The sequence below is a fragment of the Mobula hypostoma genome, chromosome 1, assembly GCF_963921235.1.
Source record: "Mobula hypostoma chromosome 1, sMobHyp1.1, whole genome shotgun sequence".
NCBI lineage: Eukaryota > Metazoa > Chordata > Chondrichthyes > Myliobatiformes > Myliobatidae > Mobula > Mobula hypostoma.
Genome location: NC_086097.1, coordinates 196,391,454 through 196,411,957, shown reverse-complemented (window position 1 = coordinate 196,411,957; position 20,504 = coordinate 196,391,454). Strand labels below are relative to the sequence as shown.

The 20,504-nt window shown below is 37.7% G+C and overlaps 1 protein-coding gene across 3 annotated transcripts in view; it reads right to left on the bottom strand.

The window, feature by feature from the left end:
* Nucleotides 1–20,504, bottom strand: part of LOC134354000 (N-acetyltransferase ESCO1-like) — a 45,464-nt gene that overhangs the window by 14,078 nt on the left and 10,882 nt on the right. For 2 of the 3 annotated variants that reach the window (XM_063062639.1, XM_063062653.1), the window contains exons 2-4: nt 7,219–9,709; nt 3,588–3,693; nt 3,005–3,074 (exon numbers count right to left, since the gene is read on the bottom strand). In XM_063062639.1, coding sequence (XP_062918709.1) covers nt 3,005–3,074; nt 3,588–3,693; nt 7,219–9,709 — 2,667 coding nt within the window. The remainder of the gene's footprint in view (nt 1–3,004; nt 3,075–3,587; nt 3,694–7,218; nt 9,710–20,504) is intronic. The other variant, XM_063062648.1, reaches the window with a different exon arrangement.

Here is a 20,504-nt window from a genome sequence, read left to right as displayed (position 1 = left end):
CCAGAGGTGGCAGTATTGAGGAAAACAGAAGAAAGTGTAGCCTAGCTTCATAAACTGAAGACCAATAGAACTCAACTAAGTGCATCATGTTTGGGATAGATTGGATATATGTTCTGATAAAACACTGTTGTGCTACATTCAAGATTGTTTAATATCATTTCCTGTATACAACTGTAAGGAGAAATGAAATAATTGCTACTCCGGATATGCGGCACCACGAAAATAACCAGAAAAGAACATAATAATAATAAAATACACAAAAGATATAAATACAAAACCGTAAGATATAGCAGAAGTAGGCCATTTGGCCCATCCAGTCTGCTCTGCGTTTTCATCATAGTTGATTCATTTCATTCTGAGCCCCAGTCTCCCGGCTTCTCCTCGTATCCCTTCATGCCCTTAAATATACCCAATGACTTGGCCTCCGCAACTGCATGTGACAATGAATTCTCCAGATTCACCACTCTTGGCTGAAGAAATTCCTCATTTCCATCCTAAATGGTGGTCCCTTATTCTGACTCCACCAGAATAGGCAACATCCTCTCCACAACCAGAAAATGCTCCCTTTACTTCCATTCTGCCTCTTGACAATCAGCCAAAGCTCTATCCATGCTAGTATCTTTCCTGTAATCCCATGGGCTCTTAACCTGTTAAACAGCCTCATGTGTGGCATCTTGTCAAAATCCTTCTGTAAGGACACAACTTCCACTGATTCTCCTTTTGTCCATCTTGCTTGTTACTTCAAAGAATGCCAACAGATTTGTCAGGCAAGATTTTCCCTCAATTTACCATGCTGATTTCAGCCCTATTTTAAGCTGTGCCCCCAAGTACCCCAAAACCACAACCTTAACAATAGAGTCTAATGTCTTCCGAACCACTGAGGTCAGACTACTGGCCTATAATTTCCTTTCTTCTGCATGTCATCCTTCTTAAACAGCAGAGTAACTCTTGCAATTTTCCAGTACTCCAGAACCACGCCAGAATCTAGTGACTCTAGAAAGATTGTTACTAATGCCTCTTCAGCCACCCCTTTCAGAACCCTGGGGTGTAGACCATCTGGTCCAGGTGATTTATTTACCTTCAGACCTTTCAGTTTCCCCAAGAATCTTCTCCCTAGTAATGGTAACTTCACTCACCTCTACCCCTGACACTCAAACTTCCGGCATACTGCTAGTGTCTTCCACGGTGAAGACTGATGCAAAATACTTATTCAGTTCATCCACCATTTCCTACTCCCCCATTACTACCTCTCCAGCATCATTTTCCAGTGGTCCAATATCCATTCTTTCCTCTCTTTTACTCTTTATATACCTGAAGAAACTTTTGGTATCTTTTTTGGTATTATTGTCTAGCTTACCTTGGTATTCATCTTTTTCCTCTATGATTTTTTTTTAGTTGAACTTTTTCATTATTAAGATCTTCCCAATCCTCCAATTTCCCACTAATTTTTGCTCTATTACATGTCCTCTCTTTGGTTTTTATGTTAGGTTTGACTGCCCTTGACAGCCACATTTGCAACATTCTGCCTTTAAAATACTACTTATTCTCTGGGATGCATTTATCCTGCACCCTTTGAAATGCATTTTCTATCTCCCATTGTAATTTGTAAAACATATAAGATAGCTTATATGCATAGATTGATTGTACGTCCAAAAAAATGATGCTAAATGTACATTAGGCGACTGATGAGAAATAATAAAGTAGTAGTGGAGTTAGTGGGTGGAGATGTTAGAAGTCTTACTGCTTGGAGAAAGTAATGGCTTTTGAATCTGGTGGTCCTGTTGCGATTGTTATGTAGCCTCCTCCCAGATGGGAGTGGAACAAACAACCCATGAGCAGTGTGCGGGATCCTTCATGATGTTACTGGCCCTTCTCCAGCATCTTTCTGTATACATGTTCTTGATGATGGGTAGACTATCTAGACTATCTCATGTTTCCATTCTTCTTGATCTGTTTTTAACTTCAAATAATCAATAGTATACAATTGTTACATGAATAGCAATATTCAACAAGATCTTCCAGTTTAAGATGGCACTACCAAAGGTATGCATAAACTTACTGAGGCAAGAAATTTGACTAAAAACGTTACTAATAACACCTTTTCTGAAGAAAATTGTGCTAAACTACCACCACAATGAAGAAGCAAACAGAGGCAAAACTGATTTAAAGGATGAACCGTGCTGGTGCACTGCAAAGCCGAAGCACAATATGTTCAAGACATGGTCACAGACAGAGTTACTATTGCTGTTGGAGACGGAGTTGGAGTAAGCGATTTGGAGAGGAGTCGATGAGGAAGAGTTTTGATGCCCCCGTCCACTTAAGATTGCTTCAAGCACCGAGCAGATTTGGTGAGATTAAGAACGGTTTCAGACTAGGTGGCCCAAGTGTTGTGCTATACCAGGGGCCGGGTCCTAGAACAAGGCACTACCTGATGCTTAGACAATTTAAATGCTGGCCCAGAAAGACTACAAAGCCTGATGGCTGGGACCGGAGGCGAGGGTCAGTCAGGCCGATTTTGCTTGCTCTTCCACGATGTTCATTCATCTCTTGGCGGTGAACTACTCCAGATGCTGTACTACTGAGACTTGAGCCTACTCTGGCTGCTCCAGGGAGTGGATCTTAGTACTTGCTTCTATTGTCTGCATGACTTTTTTTTCAGTTCTCGGCACAGTGGTTTTGATCTTTCTTTTTCTTAACAAATTGGGTTCTTCGGGTTTCTTGCTTTTGTGGCTGCCTGTATGCAGATAAATCTCAAGGTGTATAACTTATACACTCTTTGATAATAAATGTACTTTGAATCATGAAAACTGGGCAACCAATTTTGAGCTGCTCTTAACAGGCTGTGTGGGTATAATTAGTGCACCCTACTGTAGAAGTAAAGCAATTATCCACGAGCAACCTTATTGCTTATTATACATAAGCAAACTACATATTAGATTTTCCCTAAGATGTATTATTCATGTAAATTATGCCCACGTAGCTATTCTAAAACCATGACAAATACCTTTCATTATTCACTTCCGAGGAATCTGGATTACTGAAGAGAGTCCGTACAGTTTCCTTCAGCAATGACCCTACAATTTTATTGAACAAGACAAAAATAACATTTGAACTGCCAACAAGTATTGTTAATTATATGAACATTAGACAGACTGAACATATTATACCCATACACAATTGGTTCATAAAGTTCAAACAGATTCAAATCAATAAAAATTTAAAGTACACCATCTTAAAGTGCCTACTCAATTTATATCTTGACATAGAAATAGCAGCTTTGATTACACTGCTGGAAATGAAACATTCGAGTAGGATTTCTTTGGCTGATAGGGTACATGAGAACTGGAGAGGAGATAATAAGTATGAATGGAAAAGTTGGTGGGGATCAGAATTTGAATCTGATAGAGGCACAAATTCTGATGCCTGAAGCATTATGTGAATGAGTTTTGTAAATTGCATTCCAGTTTCTATGAACAATGTTCGAAGTACAAATTAAATGTAACTAACATTCACTCATATAGCAGACCAAAAACAGGTCCATGAACATTATCTTTCTTGATATACAATAATAATTTATTCAACTGTACCTGACTCACTCTCCACTTGCTCTTTAACAGGTTTTAGCGATAATGTTGTAGAAGTGTATTTTTCTGGACTACATTCAGGACTTGATTCTAAGTGTAATCTAAAACTCTGAAGGAAACAAAAATACCTTAATTGGAGTGCAACAAATTTAAGTAATTGAGCATATATTTTACTATGGTCAACTTAGTATAAGTATCATTACCAAGTTCACCATTCTAGAAATCCATGATATATTAAGTTTATACAAATACACAGTAAAATGACCTAGTCAAAGAAACATTTCAAGACAGTACTGGTAACAGTCTGGATTTAAGAGCAAATTACGTAAACATTTTTGAACAAAAATATTCATTAAGAATCTCCAGAAAACTGGAGATTCCTACTCCTCAGTGCTTCTGACAGAATAAACACAGGGGCACCCCAACATGCAGAGTGAACCCCAACAGCTTGTAACATACTTTTGGATACTCAGATTTTCAACTTGGACTAGACCATTTTTGCAACAACAGATTTTCTCAGCACCCAAGACACATTTCTTCATTACACAATGGACCAAAAGTCAAATAGAAACCAAGTTGTTCCTCTGGTTCCTTACTGTTCATCCTTTTAATCCAACTGAAAAACTTAAACCATGCCACAATCCTACCCACTGTTCAATACTCACTTTCTCCATTCAACACCAGGGTACACTCTGTCACAATCCAATCCACTAATTTTTCTATCTGACCACAAGATAAGTAATATCCAAAAGTATATACATCAACTTGGACCTCAAAAATATTTTGTTATTAGGCACAATTCTAAAATTACCTAATTTTTCCATTCAGGTATTAATTTCAATTACTCGGATGAAGTAATGTGTAAACTCGACCGATCCACAACTTTTGTAAAAATCATTTAAACAAACATAACCAAAGGCAAATCTGAAGCTTTGTTCTTATTTAGAAGTGTTTCTCCAAATTGTCTTGTTAATTCTGGATGCTTCTCTTCATGAGAGGGAATCGAAATGAGGCTGGAGGTAACCTTTAAAAAAATGGATCTACAGAACTGTGCTTAATTGTCTGCCAGACTTAATGAAAAAAAAAGTTGATAAAAGTAACAAACTAAAATTTAAGACTTTGCTCAAGCTTTTTGAGAAAATAATAAATGATGAGGTATCTTGATTGTAATTTATGCAAAAGGATTCATAACCTTGACCATTTCTCATATTCTTAAAGGCCTAGTTTTCAGTAATTAGAAAAAACTTGAAAGGTTTTAACAAAAATAAAGGAACAGATCTATTCAATGTCCTTATTGGTATCACAATAATATGTGCACCAAATGGAGTGCAATAAAGCACTTATCAGACAAGTTTGTGAAAAACCTTTACTGTTGAAAACTGCATATTCTTAAATTCCTTTGATTATGTTTGTTGAATTGAATGTCTAAAAATAAAATCAAAGGCAAAAATATGCAGAACAAACTTATCTGTTGGACTGAGTGCCAAACAGTCATGTGGGGGAAACCTGATCATTGTTGTTGTATAGTGCTGGCAAAATTCACCTAGGAAATTTCCTAACACAATTAGGGCCAATGCCCCTCTTCTGTACTATGAATCACTATGACTTCAAACATTCAGCCAGGAACTTGTTACATATTACCCAGGAAACTCCAGAAACATCAGAATTTAAGACAATTGTAAGCAGCAGCTCCTGTGAGAAAAACAGAAACCTTTAACTTCCACTGCATGGCTGGTTGCATTCTTTGCACAAGAGTTAACTCAGACTGATCAACTGCAATGTTTTAAATTAAAAGGTGTACTTACAAGCTTCGCTACCAACAATAATATGAAATGAAGATATACCAGATAAATGCACTGCATACAGAATGACTCTCCTTGCCAAATCATGGTTTTCGCAGGATGTTCACAATGTCACACTGAGGGATTTTACAAACACGTTTGTAATTATATCAGCTGATAAAATGCCTCAATTTTTCTTGGTCCAAGAATATAATTCTGTTATTATAAAAAAATGATAAGGATTGGGAAGCTTCTGTTTGATAATTCAGGAAGATGTCCATTTAAAGCCAATTTGTATCGTTATGTTGGGAAGCAATGAAATAAGGCTTTACTCAGCAGAGAAGGTGATCATTCATATTAGACCTAAAGAACTCTGCTCAGCGTTAAATGGTTTTACTGGCTTACTGACAATGTAAATATTATTATCTAGAAATAGTATTCCAAAACATTAATACATCTCTCAGGCTGCAGGATAGGTCTAAAAAGTAAACATAGCAAGTACTACACTACATCCTTGGCTAATATACACTACGACCATAAAGCTGACAGTGGAGGGATTGGAAACATCCCAGTGACAAATGATCCCTTTCTTTGAGAATGGAACTGTTATTTGAAAATGGTTGTAATGTAAGCATCCAGATGAATGGAAAAATGCTCCTAATAACTTCTTAGTCCCAGAAATAGGCAGCATGATGAAATAGGTTATAAAGCAATTAATAGTTCTCAGGGTCTAAATGCTCTTGCAACCTTATAGGCATTCAACCTTTGATCAGCAATGACCTCTCAAAAAGCTACTGATGGGGGATTTAGAAAGTATGTTAAAAGGAAATGGATAGAAAGAGAATCTTTAAGAACAATATGCTCATTCCCAACCATTGTTCTTCTCTAAAGAATATACTGATATTTATCCTCCTACCACCAATTTTATACTTCAATGGCCCACTTTGTTAATAAAAAGGTCATAAAGTTAAACAAGTTGATTGGTGCACATCCCCATCCTGAATCTGTAATAGTGAAAAATCGAATGGTTCCATCTTGAAGATTAACTAGCAACACATGTGGAATTTCAAGACATTAGATTATGTACCCCCATACAAAATTTTAGATAAGAAAACTGGATTGTTAACAGGCAAAATAATTTTTCTTTTAAGTTCACTAGCTGTGGCTAGTTGGCTGTCATAAGGATTAGTGTCAGGTTACCAGCTTTTTATAATCTACAATAATGACTTGGATGACAGGACAAATTATTACATAGTCAAAATTTGGTGATAATATACAAAGGAGGAAAAGTGAACTGTGAGAGTATACAGAGTCTGCAAAGGGAAATTTAAACAAGAAAGTTAGTAGCAGATTAAGTAAATTGAAGTTAATTACACTTGTCAAGAACAGCAAAGCAAAAATTTGTGAGAATTTTTTTTTCAGAGAAAGCTTAGCAAATTACCAACAAAACAAGCAAACCAAAAGACATTTTTCACTGCAACTGTATGGGGTGCAAGAAAAAGTTTTTCTGTAATTGAACAGGTGAGACCACACTTGGAGTGTTGCGTACAGTTTTGAATAAGGGATTCTATATAGCAATGAAATACAAGTTGATCTCTAATCTACAACACCCATGAGTTGGATACCGTAGCCTACATGGACCTCAAGTCAATTAAATACAAGTTAAATGGTGACAAGAATGACAGCCCAGCAAGAGTGCACTGTTCTTGCATGAGGAGGTGAACAGCAGGGAGAAAGCCAAATCTAGCTAACATTTGAACAGAATGGTCACTTGCATTGCAAATCCAAAGTATTGTGAACAACAGCATACAACATCACTGAAAGAGAACATATTTAAATGAAATACAAAGTACCTCATCTGCTTCAGATTCAGTCTCCACTTTTGACACCTCCATCTCGTCCTCTTTTTCATCACACAATTTCACTAGTTTATCATTTTCAGGTGTACTGTTTTCTGTTGACCTTAGGCCATTATTAAAGTCTTTTCCAACTTCCAAATGAGAAACAGTGGTGTCTGCTTTGTGCTGGTCATGTGCAGTGCCATCTTCTTCTTTGGTCTGTACAGATACTCCATTTGACAATTTCTCTTTCTTTATCTTAATTGTTTGAACTACTACTTGTGAAACTGCTTGTTTAACCTGTAAATTTCTTAGTTTGATGGCAGTTAATGTCTTTTGATCCGTTTTAATTTGTTTAATTTTAGTCCAACTGTTCCCTCCTTTCTGTGTAGTATACTTTGAAGCTACAGATTTATGATGCTCAAATGATTTACGTTTTATAGATTTTTGGCCTGAAAACTGGAATCTGTTGAGGCTAGAATAAATAGGTTTTGCTCGCTGTTTTCTCTTAGTATCTTCAGGCGTTCTGCTTTCTGGTTCTTTTGGGATACTTTTATCTTCCATCTTTGTAGACTCCTCTTTCACTGAAAGATCAAGAGTGTCCGAAGCTATCTCTTCTGCAATTTCCTCACACAACTCAAGAATACTTTGTCGCTTACATTTGGCATTATCATCAGTTGGCAGACATGGAATTTCCATTACTGATTTAGGATTAGAGATTGTACTTTTATTTGCTTTATGAACTGTTTGAGGCTGCTTTGAACGTTGTTCTTTAATAGATACATTTATCTTTTTCTTATCTTCTGTACTATTATTTAAAACTTTTTTTTGTTTCTTTTCAGTTGATGTTTCTACTCCAGTTTTTCCTTTCATAGCTTTGACACTACAATTTGTTGCCTTTGTCAAGTTTTGAACCAGACCTTTCAATTTTGCACTGCTTTCCAATGTTACACATGAAGCTGTTTTTTTGATCTTTGTTTTGGAATGAGAAACAGGCTGACCAGTTTTAATCTGCTCTTGGGAAGATTCTAAAACTACTGAAGTTTTACTATTAGGAATATTTTTTAGTATTCCCTGTTCACTTTTTCTTTCACATGCCATTGGTCCTATACCATTGGAGTCTTGTTTTTTGGCAGTAGTAGTAACTGGAGTTCTTCTCCTAATTTTACGATGTCCTTTTTCTTTAATTTCTGAAGCCTTTTTTGGAGATTTTGTAATGTTCTTCTGCTTAGTTCTTCCAAGCTTACTGTTTACTTTCAGCATTTTTTTCAAAGGACATTTATTCTCAGGACTTTCAGGATACAAGTCACTAAATGTCCTTTTACGCGTTTTCTTTTGAGTAGGAACCACACTAGATGCACTATCAGTGGAAACAAAAGATCTCGTTGATAAAGATGGGTTCAGATTCAGTCTCTGAGAACACCTGGTCTGTCCTTTATTCAACATTTGCTTAGCCCCAGACTTCAAACCAGAGTTCACTGCCTGTTGAATGTTCTCTTTTGAATGATTCTGGATCAACTTGGTTTGAGGTCTTGCAGCATCAGCTTCAAAGTTATCCTCACTTGCAAGGCGATAACGTAATCTCTCCGATCTCACCATCTTTTTTTGTTGAAGATTCTTTACCGACTTTACACTACTTTGTATTTTCTCAGAAATTTTCTTTGAAGAAACATTTTTCCCCACAATACTATTATCTTTAAAAGAGGGAAGTTGTTTAGTATGATTACCCTTGCATGTCACTTTTTTAGCTGTTTTTTTGACAAGTTGCTTCTTGGAGGTTCTCACAGTTACTGACAAAGATTTTGTATCCTTCTTTGCAGGTTTCATTCTAGATACATTCACAGTAGACTTAGATTGAACCTTCACAGTTTTCTTACTCTGATGAGATTTCTTTATGGTGGCTCTTAAAGAGTTTTTCTCACTTTTTTTTGATAATGGTTTACTTATTTTTTGAGGAGCTTTTGTCCGCGAATTGCGTGATGACATTTTTAAACTCTTCTTAGAGCTAGTCTTTTTGGAATTAGGCAAGCTTTTATGTGCAAGTCGTGACTGAGAAGTTCTATTCCTCTGAACTGACTTCTGTGACACCTTCACCGGGATTTGTTTATGCACAATTTTAGCATTATTCTGTTTTTGTGTGGATTTTCTTTTAGCCATTACTTTACCAGAATTTTTCTTGGATATTGGAGACAGAATGGATTTCTTCTGGTGTGAAGATTTTAATGATATGCTATTTTTCAATAAATGTTTGGTATATTTCTTCAAAGGAACTACCTTTTCATTGTTTTTAGTGACCTTTAGCTTTGTGGTTGACTTTGATGACAATCTGTTCACTTTGACAGCTGTTCTTAGTGATTTTGAAGCTCGTTTATTACTGGATGCCTTGCGTGGTTGAGCAGCTGACTGCTTTGTTAACCTTAGTTGAGGCGATATCACCTTTTCTTCCAAGCGTTTCTTTTTGGCTGAAGGTCCACCTCCTGTTGTGCCATTTTTTGTCCGAACTGACCTACCAAATAAATAATGATTCACTTGATATCAATAGTATTTTCAATGATTACCTTATGTGTTAAAAAATAATCAGCTGGACAGCAAAGAGCACTCAATGTTTACTAATAATAATGTCCATATAATAATCACCAGTACTGAACATTTTAGGAAGAGTAGTGGGGAGTAGTAAATGGAGAACGAAAAGTCAACCCTTGTTTTTATTATCCCTGTTCAATTATGATGGACCAATTACTGCCCACACACACCTCTGCATTGCTTTATCATGGAAACAGATTTGCCTGAAATAGTATAATTAAGAACACAATATAATTAACAGAAATGGGCCAACAAGCACTCAAGCATTCATGAATTGCCTCAAAGAAAGGATTTGTTTCAATTCAAATCCCTCAAATCTCAACAATAAAAGAGCAATTTTATAAACAGATGAAAACACATTTAGTTATACAGCAGCCAAATTAACGAAGTGTTGCATTGCTGTTTTCTAAAATGTGCAACAAATACTTAGATATCAAAGACCATTGTGATTTTACACCAGAAACACACAATAAATTTTAAAACCTTCATTGATTCATGCCACCCAACCCAAGTTGGCATGAAGCATTTTCATTCACATTGCAATGGCTGAATAGTTATAACCTTACTACAATTTTGTTTTCTGACATGCCTCCAATGGAGCATGACCAAATGTACATTGGCAGGTATCTGTCTCAAGCAAGTACTCATGTTTTGCTAGCAAGGAGGCTTTAATCAACCATTATTATGACTTTAACAAGGCAATTCAGAATCAGAATCAAGTTACACACAAAATGCTGGTGGAACGCAGCAGGCCAGACAGCATCTATAGGAAGAAGTTAGTCCTGACGCAGGGTCTCAGCCCGAAACGTCAACTGTGCTTCTTCCTAGAGATGCTGTCTGGCCTGCTGCGTTCCACCAGCATTTTGTGTGTGTTGCTTGAATTTCCAGCATCTGCAGATTTTCTTGTGTCAGAATCAAGTTAAAATAGCTCTTGCATATGTCATTAAATTTGTTTTGTGGCAGCAGTACTCTGAAATACATAATAAAAAAACAAGTTCCAATAAAAATATATACAAAAATATTTTTAAATTAAGTAGAGAAAAAAAGAAAGCAAAAATAAAAGTGAGGTAGTGTACATGGATTCATTGTACATCCATTCAAAAAGGCAAGAAACTGTTCCTAAAATGTTAAGTATGTGTCTTCAGGCTCCTACACCTCTTCCTTGATGGTAGCAATGAGAAGAGATGTTCTTTGGAACTTACTGATGGATGCAGAGTTGCAATGCTGTAAATTCACATACAGTATAATAGTACCTTGTTTACTGCATTGGACACATTCCCAAAAACAAAAATGCCAGTAGAATCAAAACTAATAAGGATCATTGTAGCATAATGGGTAAAGGGGATCATGACCAAGAAACTGGCAGGCCAAGGCAATTGCTTAGTGCTGAGATATGTGGTTTTGGTCAGAGATGGGGATGTACACAGGCCAGCAAAGTTCAAAGTACATTTATTATCAATGTGTACTACATATACAATGTACCACCTTGAATCAGCCTGTATACGCCACACCAAAAACATCCTGTACCTTCAAGACTTCAGTTCACACTGCAAAAATGTGTGTGTTTTGGAGGCTGAACTCCAAAAGGGAAGTTTACAGTCTACTGATTGCAGTAACCATTTTCCAGAAAAAATTATTAATAATTAGTGGTTTCATTTGCTGCCAGTAAGTCATCGCTGTGTTTCACTAGTGCCGTCTTAAACCAGATACATTGATGCACACCTTCAGTACCTACATCGTATGCTGACAGGCCTCTCAGATGCTACAGTTGCTATCAACACTTTGGACTTGACAGAAGGTGCTCTTTCCTTTTCTCTACCATCAATGCTGCCCTCACCTGCATCTCCATTTCCAGGACATTGCACTCACTCCATTTTCCCATTGCCATAACATGGATAGAGCTCCCCTCGTCCTTACCTACCACCCCACAAGCCTCCACATCCAGCATATCATTCTCTGTACTTTGTCATCTCCAACGAGATCTTACCACAAGCACATCTTTCCTTCTCCACCCACTCTTTGCTTTCCACAGATCCTTACATGATTCCTTAGTCCATTCCTGTCACCACCCAACTTCTCATTTCACTTCTCCATCCCCCCCACCACTTCCCAGTCACATGGTTCCACCTATCATTTGCCAGCTTGTACTCCTGCCCCACCTCTTATTCTGACTTCTTCCCCTTTCCTTTCCAGCCTCAGCCTGAAACACCAACTGTTTTATTCCCCTCAATAAATGCTGCCTCACCAGCTGAGTTACTGCTCTAGATTTCCAGCATCTGCAGAATCTCTTTTATTTATGCTTTCCCTCTCTTTGATTGGCTGCACAACTTTCCCCAACTTAAAACAATTCTCAATGGTTCCAAACTCAATAGCCAGAGATGACCATTTAGCTTATTACCTTATTTTGCTTTACTCAGTATTATTTATTTACTTTTTATTTATTATTGGCACAATTTGTCCCTTTGCAGATTGGATGTTTGTCAGTCTTTGTTAAGTGTATTTTTTCATAAACTATTGCATTTCTTTATTTTCCTGGAAATGCCTATGAGGTGTGACGGGAGTACACATAGATTAAGATGTTAACTGTCCTGTGCTGGCATCAGTGGGATCAGCAGTTGGTCTGCCACCTGTCTTCAGGAGAAAGAGAGATAAGGAAAACAATGGAGCAGCATTTGGAGATGTTAATGAAGGGACGGAAGGAGAGCTGTCAAGATCTGCTCCCCTTTGAACTTGAACTGTTTGAAGTGATGGACAGGCGATACCCCAGCAGGGGGATAAAAAGGGACAGGTTAGCTAAGGCAAGACACACACGACACCACGAGGTAACGAGACCCTGGAAACGGTGCGCCTCCCACAAGTCGGTGGGAGTTTTGGAGGGCTGGTCGCGGGACCAAGCCATAGACGCACAGGGTGGAAAGGTACGATCAGTGGGAACCTGGTGTGTGTCTGCCCTTGCCTGGGTGCCAGGTTCACCGCAGAGAAACGATCGTATCTGGAAACGGAGGGGTCACGGTCGGTGACCTCAGAAGACATCACAAAGGGCTCGCCCGAAAGCTGACTGCAAAGAATATCGAAGGTCTGTGTGGAAGCCGTTTGAATATTCATTCGTTTTTGCTCTCTCTCTCCTTCCCCCCCACTGTCCATCGCCACGGCACTGATTACTGTGAACTGAACTGAACTCAATTGAACTGAACTTTGCATCACTTTGAAACTGGTCAGTTACCCCTAGACGATGATAGAGTTTGATTGATCCTGTTATCCTAATTCTGTGTACATGTGTGTTTATCATTGCTGAACTGTTGCATTTATTATCCTTTTGATTAGAGTACTGTGTTGCTTGTTTCTTTAATAAAACTTTCTTAGTTCTAGTAATCCAGACTCCAACTGAGTGATCCATTTCTGCTGGTTTGGCAACCCAGTTACGGGGTGCGTAACATAAGAAACGCACCTTAAGATAGCATATGGTAACATATACACCACACTTTGATTACTTTTCTAAGAATTATGCATTGTTAGTACGGAGGAGAAAGTAAAGGGACTTCAAAGTTATCAACAAACAGCGAGTGGGTAAAAATGTGGCAAGTGGATTATAATATAACTTTAGTGTATAAAAGTGAAAAGCAGAGCATTTGTCAAAAGGTGCAAAAATTAGGTACAACTGACCTAAAAGGACCTGAGTGTACTTGTCACAATTACGATTAACACACAAGTACAGCAAGCTACTATAAGGGCTGTTGACCTTAATTGGAGGAGTAAGGAAGTATTATTTCAATTGTACAGAGCCTTGGCAGGACTGCATCTGTGGAGTATTGTTTTGATCTTCCGACCCAAAATGTTGCACAGGCAACACAGGTTTCCTTCCTGATTACTGTTCCTAAACTGATTTTTTCTGTCAAGTCAGAAATACCCATTTTCTATAGCTACCCATATTTCGTCCTCCATAATTATTTTATTTTGTTGAATATTTTCTATATTCATCCTAACACAACCCACAGTTAAACTCATGCATACATTTGATAATGAATTATCATAAAAAATTATTAGTGTTTTAAATATCTCTAAGAAATTTATGGGAGAATTTGTTGTCAGATTTCTGAAGGTCAGATTCAGTTCAAGCACTTTCTAGACTGGTTCTAGGGATGCTGGGTTTGCCATGAGCAGAGATTAAGTAGATCAAGAATGAGTATTTTAGTTTAGAAGAAAGATTTTATAAGGACTTGATAGCCTAGATACAGGGAGCATGCTTCCAAATGCTGAAGGGTCTAAAACTCGGGGCACAGTTTGAGAACAAAAGGGTGAACTGTGGGATTGAAATGAAGGGAAATTGCTATTACAGAAAAAACTCCTATTACAGAAATAATAACTGCAATCTCATCAATGAATTCTGGTAAAGCACCCAGTCCGGACGGGTTTACAGTGGAATTTTTAAAATCCTTTTCCTCTATTCTCTCTCCGTGGTTGTCTAGAATATTCAAAGAAGCAATCAGTTTAGGTAAATTACCACAATCGTTTTATGAAGCCTCTATTTCCTTAATTTTTAAAAAGAATAAAGATCCTACTGATTATGCATCATACAGACTGATATCTCTTTTGAAGGTAGATTCAAAAATTTTAGCAACTATGTTAGGGAAGGTATTACCTCAAATTATATCTATGGACCAAACTGGATTTATTAAAAATCGTTATTCATCCTTTAATATTAGGAGGTTAATTAATATTGTGTGCACCCCTTCACTTATTACCCCGGAATGTATTATCTCATTAGATGCTGAGAAAGCCTTTGACAGAGTTGAATGGCCTTATTTATTTAGTGTGCTCGAGAAATTTAATTTTAGTTTGATATTTATATCTTGGATTCAATTGTTATATTATTCCCCGGTAGCTTCGGTTTGTACTAATAATCAAAGATCTTCCTTTTTCCATCTATTTCGTGGTACTAGGCAAGGATGCCCTCTTAGTCCTTTACGATTTAATATCGCCCTTAAACCTTTAGCAATTGCTATCCGTGACTCGCCCAATATTTTTGGTATTACCTGCGGAAATGAAATACAGGTTTCCCCCGCCATCCGAAGGTAGAGCATTCCTATGAAACGGTTCGTAAGCCGTAATGTCGTAAAGCGAAGAAGCAATTACCATTTATATGGGAAAATTTTGTGAGTGTTCGCAGACCTAAAAATAACCTACCAAATCATGCCAAACAACACATAAAACCTAAAATAACAGTAACACATAGTAAAAGCAAGAATGATATGATAAATACACAGCCTATATAAAAGTAGAAATACTTTTCCACAATCATTACTGCACTGTTCTCCGTAGCGAAAATCGCACGCAAGCGCCGTCGGCAGAAAATCTCACACAAGCGCTCTCCAGTAACCTTTAAGCTATGAAGCTGCCAAATCATACCAAATAACATGTAAAAATACACAGCCAATATAAAGTAGAAATAATGTATGTACAGTGTAGTATCACTTACTGGAATTGGGAAAACAGCGCAGAGCACACTGATGATGGTGTGTCAGACGGAGTCGTCACAGGTTGGTGCAGTAGCCCCCCCCCACCCTCCAGGCCGCTGAGCGATACATTGCCATGAAGAACGCAGGGGTCCAGCGGTAGCCGGGAGGTACACAGCACATTTTTAAGAAAGAAGCCGAAACAAACATGCTAATTAATTAAGTGCCGCTCATAATTGTCGGCCCAGATCAGTGCCGATTTCCGATTGCGTCGTCTCTGATCTGGGCCGACAATTACGTGTCGGCGGCACCTAATTAATTAGCATGTTTATTTCGGCTTTTTTCTTAAAGATGTGCTGTGTGCCTCCCGGCTACCTTTGCATTCTCCGTGAATCAGTACAGTACCTGTCCGTGGCCTGGGTGTTGGGGTGGTGGGACACTAGGGTGTCATCTCGTCGCCTGTTTCCATTAGAGCAGGCAGCTCATCTTCTTCCATCTCTGCCTGCCTTGATGTCGAAGGTCGAGGTTCATCGTCTGCTGTGGCTGATGTGGAAGGCTTGCTTGACTGCTGAGCCTCGCGCATTTTTCCATCACACAGTTCTTTAATAAGGACTCAAACCATCCTGCAAATATCCCCTAAACCGACGTACCCTTTCAAAATTAAAGTCGTACTTTATCATTACTCATTCAGTTTCAATTGTTATCCTTTTTTCTTCCAACTGCATCAGCTCTTCATCTGTCAGTTCTTGGTGATGGGATGCCAAAACCTCTTCAACATCATGTTCGTCAGCTTCCACAAGCCAAACTCACGTTGTCCTTACTTCGTTCACCACGATCAAAATGCTTAATTATGTCTAGTTTTACCATAAGTGTAACACCCTTACGAGCTGCTTCAGGCTTTTCCAATACCATAGAACTCATCCTGCAAACGGCTGCTCACAGGCACGTGTTAAAGCAATGCAGTTCCCAATCTGGGGGAGAGTGGCTGCTCGGGGCGCGCTGCCTTTTATCGCGCGCTGAATTTTTTTTTCGTAACAGTGAAAACACCTTCTGAAAGCGAAAAGAGGGTACTAATGTAGGTCTTTCGTAACAGTGAGGTTTCGTAAAGCGAACGTTCGAAAAGTGGGGGACACCTGTACATAAACTATCACTATATGCAGATGATTTGTTATTATATATCTCTAATCCGGAGAAGTCAATTCCTGCTATTTTAGCTTTGTTGGCTCAATTTAGTAATTTCTCTGGCTACAAATTAAATCTTAATAAGAGTGAATTATTTCCCCCAAATAAGCAGGTACCTATTTATGGATGTTTTCCATTTAAATTGGTTACTGACTCATTTATATATTTAGGGATTATAATTACGAAAAAGTATAAAGATTTATTTAAAGATAATTTTTTTACCTTTAATTGATCAGATTAAACTCTTGTTTACTAAATGGTCACGAATATCTTTGGTTCAGTTAGTCCTGACGAAGGGTCTCGGCCTGAAACGTCGACTGCACCTCTTCCTATAGATGCTGCTTGGCCTGCTGCATTCACCAGCAACTTTGATGTATGTTACCAATATCTTTGTCTTTAATTGGTCGGATTAATGCTATTAAGATGATTATTTTGCCTAAATTTCTATATGTATTTCAATCGGTTCCAATTTTTATCCCAAAATCTTTTTTTGATAATGTTGATTCAAAAATTTCCTCATATATATGGCAGAACAAAAATCCTAGGCTAGGTAAAAGGTATTTACAGAAATCTAAAAAAGATGGGGGGCTCGCCCTCCCAAATTTTAGATTTTATTATTGGGCAATTAATATTCGATACTTTAAATTTTGGTTACGCGATTTGGATGCAACTTCAAGTCCACATTGGGTAAATCTTGAATGTAATTCATTACAAGGGTCTTCTTTGGGTTCGGTTTTAGGAACTTCGCTTCCTTTTATTTCTTCTAAATTGTATAAACAAATGAATAATCCAATTGTTAAGCATACTTTATGTATATGCTTTCAATTCCGAAGATTTTTTGGGTTCAATCAAATTTATTTTAGCAAGTCATATTATATCTAATTTCCTTTTTCAATCTTCCACTATGGATCAAGCTTACTTTGATTGGAAAATCAAAGGTATAGTATGTTTTCATGATTTATTTTTGGATAATTGTTTCATGTCCTTTGATCAACTTTCTAATAAATATAATTTACCTGGATCTCACTTTTTTAAGATACCTACAGATTAGAAACTTTTTAATTACTGTTCCTCCTAATTTTCCACACGCATATCCAATGGATATTTTGGAAAAAATTTTAGATCTAACTCTCTCTCAGAAAAGTGTTGTAGCAAGTACTTATAATATAATTATGAATTTATGTCCTGATGTTTCCAATAAAATTAAATTGATTGGGAAAGAGAACTTAAGATTGTTATACCGATTGAAAAACAGGAAAACATTCTTCACTTAGTTAATTCATCCTCTGTATGTGCTAAACATGTGTTGATACAGTTTAAAGTAGTGCACAGGGCTCATATGTCCAAAGATAAACTATCTCGTTACTATTCTTATATTAATCCTATATGTGATAGGTGTCATTCCGAGATGGCTTCTTTAACTCACATGTTTTGGTCATGTCCTTTGTTGGAAAAATACTGGAAAGAAATTTTTGATAATTATTTCAACGGTTTTGAATACAGACTTACAACCTCACCCAATTACTGCTATTTTCGGATTACCAATGATAGACTCAAATCATTTAACCTCTTCAGCTTGTCGGGTGATTGCACTTCTTACTTTAATGGCTAGAAGATCCATTTTGCTGAATTGGAAAGAGATTAACCCTCCTACTGTATTTCACTGGTTTTCACAAATGTTTAAATTTGTGTTTAAATTTGGAAAAAATTAGAAGTGTGGTTTATGACCCTTCCATTAAATTTGAAAAAACTTGGAGGCCATTTATTCATCATTTTCATATGATGTAATTTGACAATTTCCAAACTTATTTTACTTCTCTGTAGTGTTGGTTGAGAAGAACGGAGTCGTCGACACTAAGGTTTTCTTTTCTTCCATTTTTACGTTGTTAAAATTGCCCAGGTCTTTTTTTTAAAGTTTAGTTGATTAATTCTGTTCAGATTAGTTTTTTTTGAAGGGGTTTTGTTTTTTTTATTTTTGTTTTCTTTTTTCATGATTTTTGTCTAGATATTTTCTTTTTGTCCTGTATTATTCATTGGTATCTTACATGATTGGGAGTTTTGTCAATTAAATACTATTTGGTTTTATAATTACTCATGTTAAGTATAACAATGTATTCCCAACAACTTTGCATTATTGCTGTTATGTTTATATTCTATGAAACTAATAAAAAAAGATAAGAAAAAAAGAAAGGAAATTGCTTTATTCAGGTGAGTAAATCCCTAGAGTTCTAATAGCCATGACAGCTGTGAAAATTCAGTCATCACATTTACAGATCAACAGATTTCTGGCCAATATGGTAATAAAGGCAGATGGGGACAGTGTTGGAAAATGACACTGGGCTAGATCAGCCATGATCTTAATGACGGAGCAGGTCTGAAAGTCTGGAGGACCTACTCTTGCACTCCCATGTTAATCTGACTTCTCCTAGTGGTTAAAAATACTGTCAGCCCTCCACATCCATGGATTTAACCAACCGTGGATCGGGAAAACCCGGAAGTTCTCTCGCCAGCACGCGTTGTTTGAGCACTGTTCGCCTCGCATCTTGTTCAGTTGCGAAGAAGCAATTACCATTAATTTATATGGGAAAAATTTCTGAGCGTTCCCAGACCCAAAAAAATAACCTACCAAATAACACATAAAACCTAAAATAACACTAACATATAGAAAAAGCAGGAATGATATGCTACTAGCAGAACCAACAGTAACATCAGCAGCTTTCAAGATTCTTTCTCTCTGCGTGTAAATACGGTAGTACAAATGGTGGATGTAGGCAAGTTCAATGCACACACAATGTCTTTATTTCGTTCACCACAATCAAAACGCTTAATTACGTCCAGTCTTACGCTAAGCATTACACCCTTACGAGCTCTCTTAGGCTTTTCTGTTACCTTAGGACACATCTTGCTAACGGATGCACAAAATAAATCAAGATAAAGCACTCTTGCTGCTCGGGGTGCGCGCTGCCTCTATAACGGCTCGCTGCAAAGCAAACACTGAACACAACTTTCGCTTTTCGTAACACCCTTATGAGCTCTCTTAGGCTTTTATATAAGAGACTTGAGCATCCACGAATTTTGGTATCTGTGGGGGTCCCGGACCAATCCCCCGCGGATACAGAGGGCCGAATGTGTTCCCCTAATTGAAGTACAATTTTTTCTATGACTATACATAGTTGACAAAACCTGCGATTCTAAGGGAAATGCAGGGAGCAACAACATCAATCAGTACATACGATCTTGACACTGGAAAAAAATGCCTTTAACGAAGTCAACTGAAAGACACCATGAAAATAGTTCTCAAATTCAGCTGTCCTTGGAAATTAATCTCCATTTACCATGTGCTAGGTGATGGCATGCAAACTGTGACTCTAACCAATGACCTAACCCAAAGCGGATTGGGTTTAAGCAAAGTTGTGTTATTGTTTCAATTTTCTCAATTCAACAAGCTCCTGTTGGGAGTAGAACTAATGCAAATAGGAAACTGTGGAACCACTAATCAGGGTTACCAACCTTTTTAATGCTGTGGACCAATACCACTAAACAAGTGACCTTGGAGCCCAGGTTAGAAACCCCTGTACTATTGCATCCACTGTGAATTAAGGACATTTCAATTTTAGTCAGAGCTGCAACACATGCATATCTGCACTGACACAGAATTACAAGACATCGCTGACTCACTAAAAACTACGATAAACATTTGCAAAACTAACATTTTTTTGTCAACCTTCCTCTGCTGCACAAAACCTCACTGACCCTGGCACCTGGGAGGCAACATACTATCTGGGTGTCTTTCACATCCACAGAATCTCCTGTCTACTCCTCTAACTATGGAATTCTCTATCATTACTGCACTCGATTCTCCTCCCTCCACTGCTGAGCTACAGAGCCAGACTCAGTGCTAGAGACTTCATTGCTATAGCTTTCCTCTACTAGGTCCCATCTCTCTCCCACCCCCCACACCAGTATCCAAAGCAGTATTTCTGTTGTTGAGGGGAACAGCCAGAGGGGTGGTCTGCACTGGATGCCCCCTCCTGATGGTTACCTAATTACTGTGTCCTTCACCTTGGGTGCAACTACCTCCCT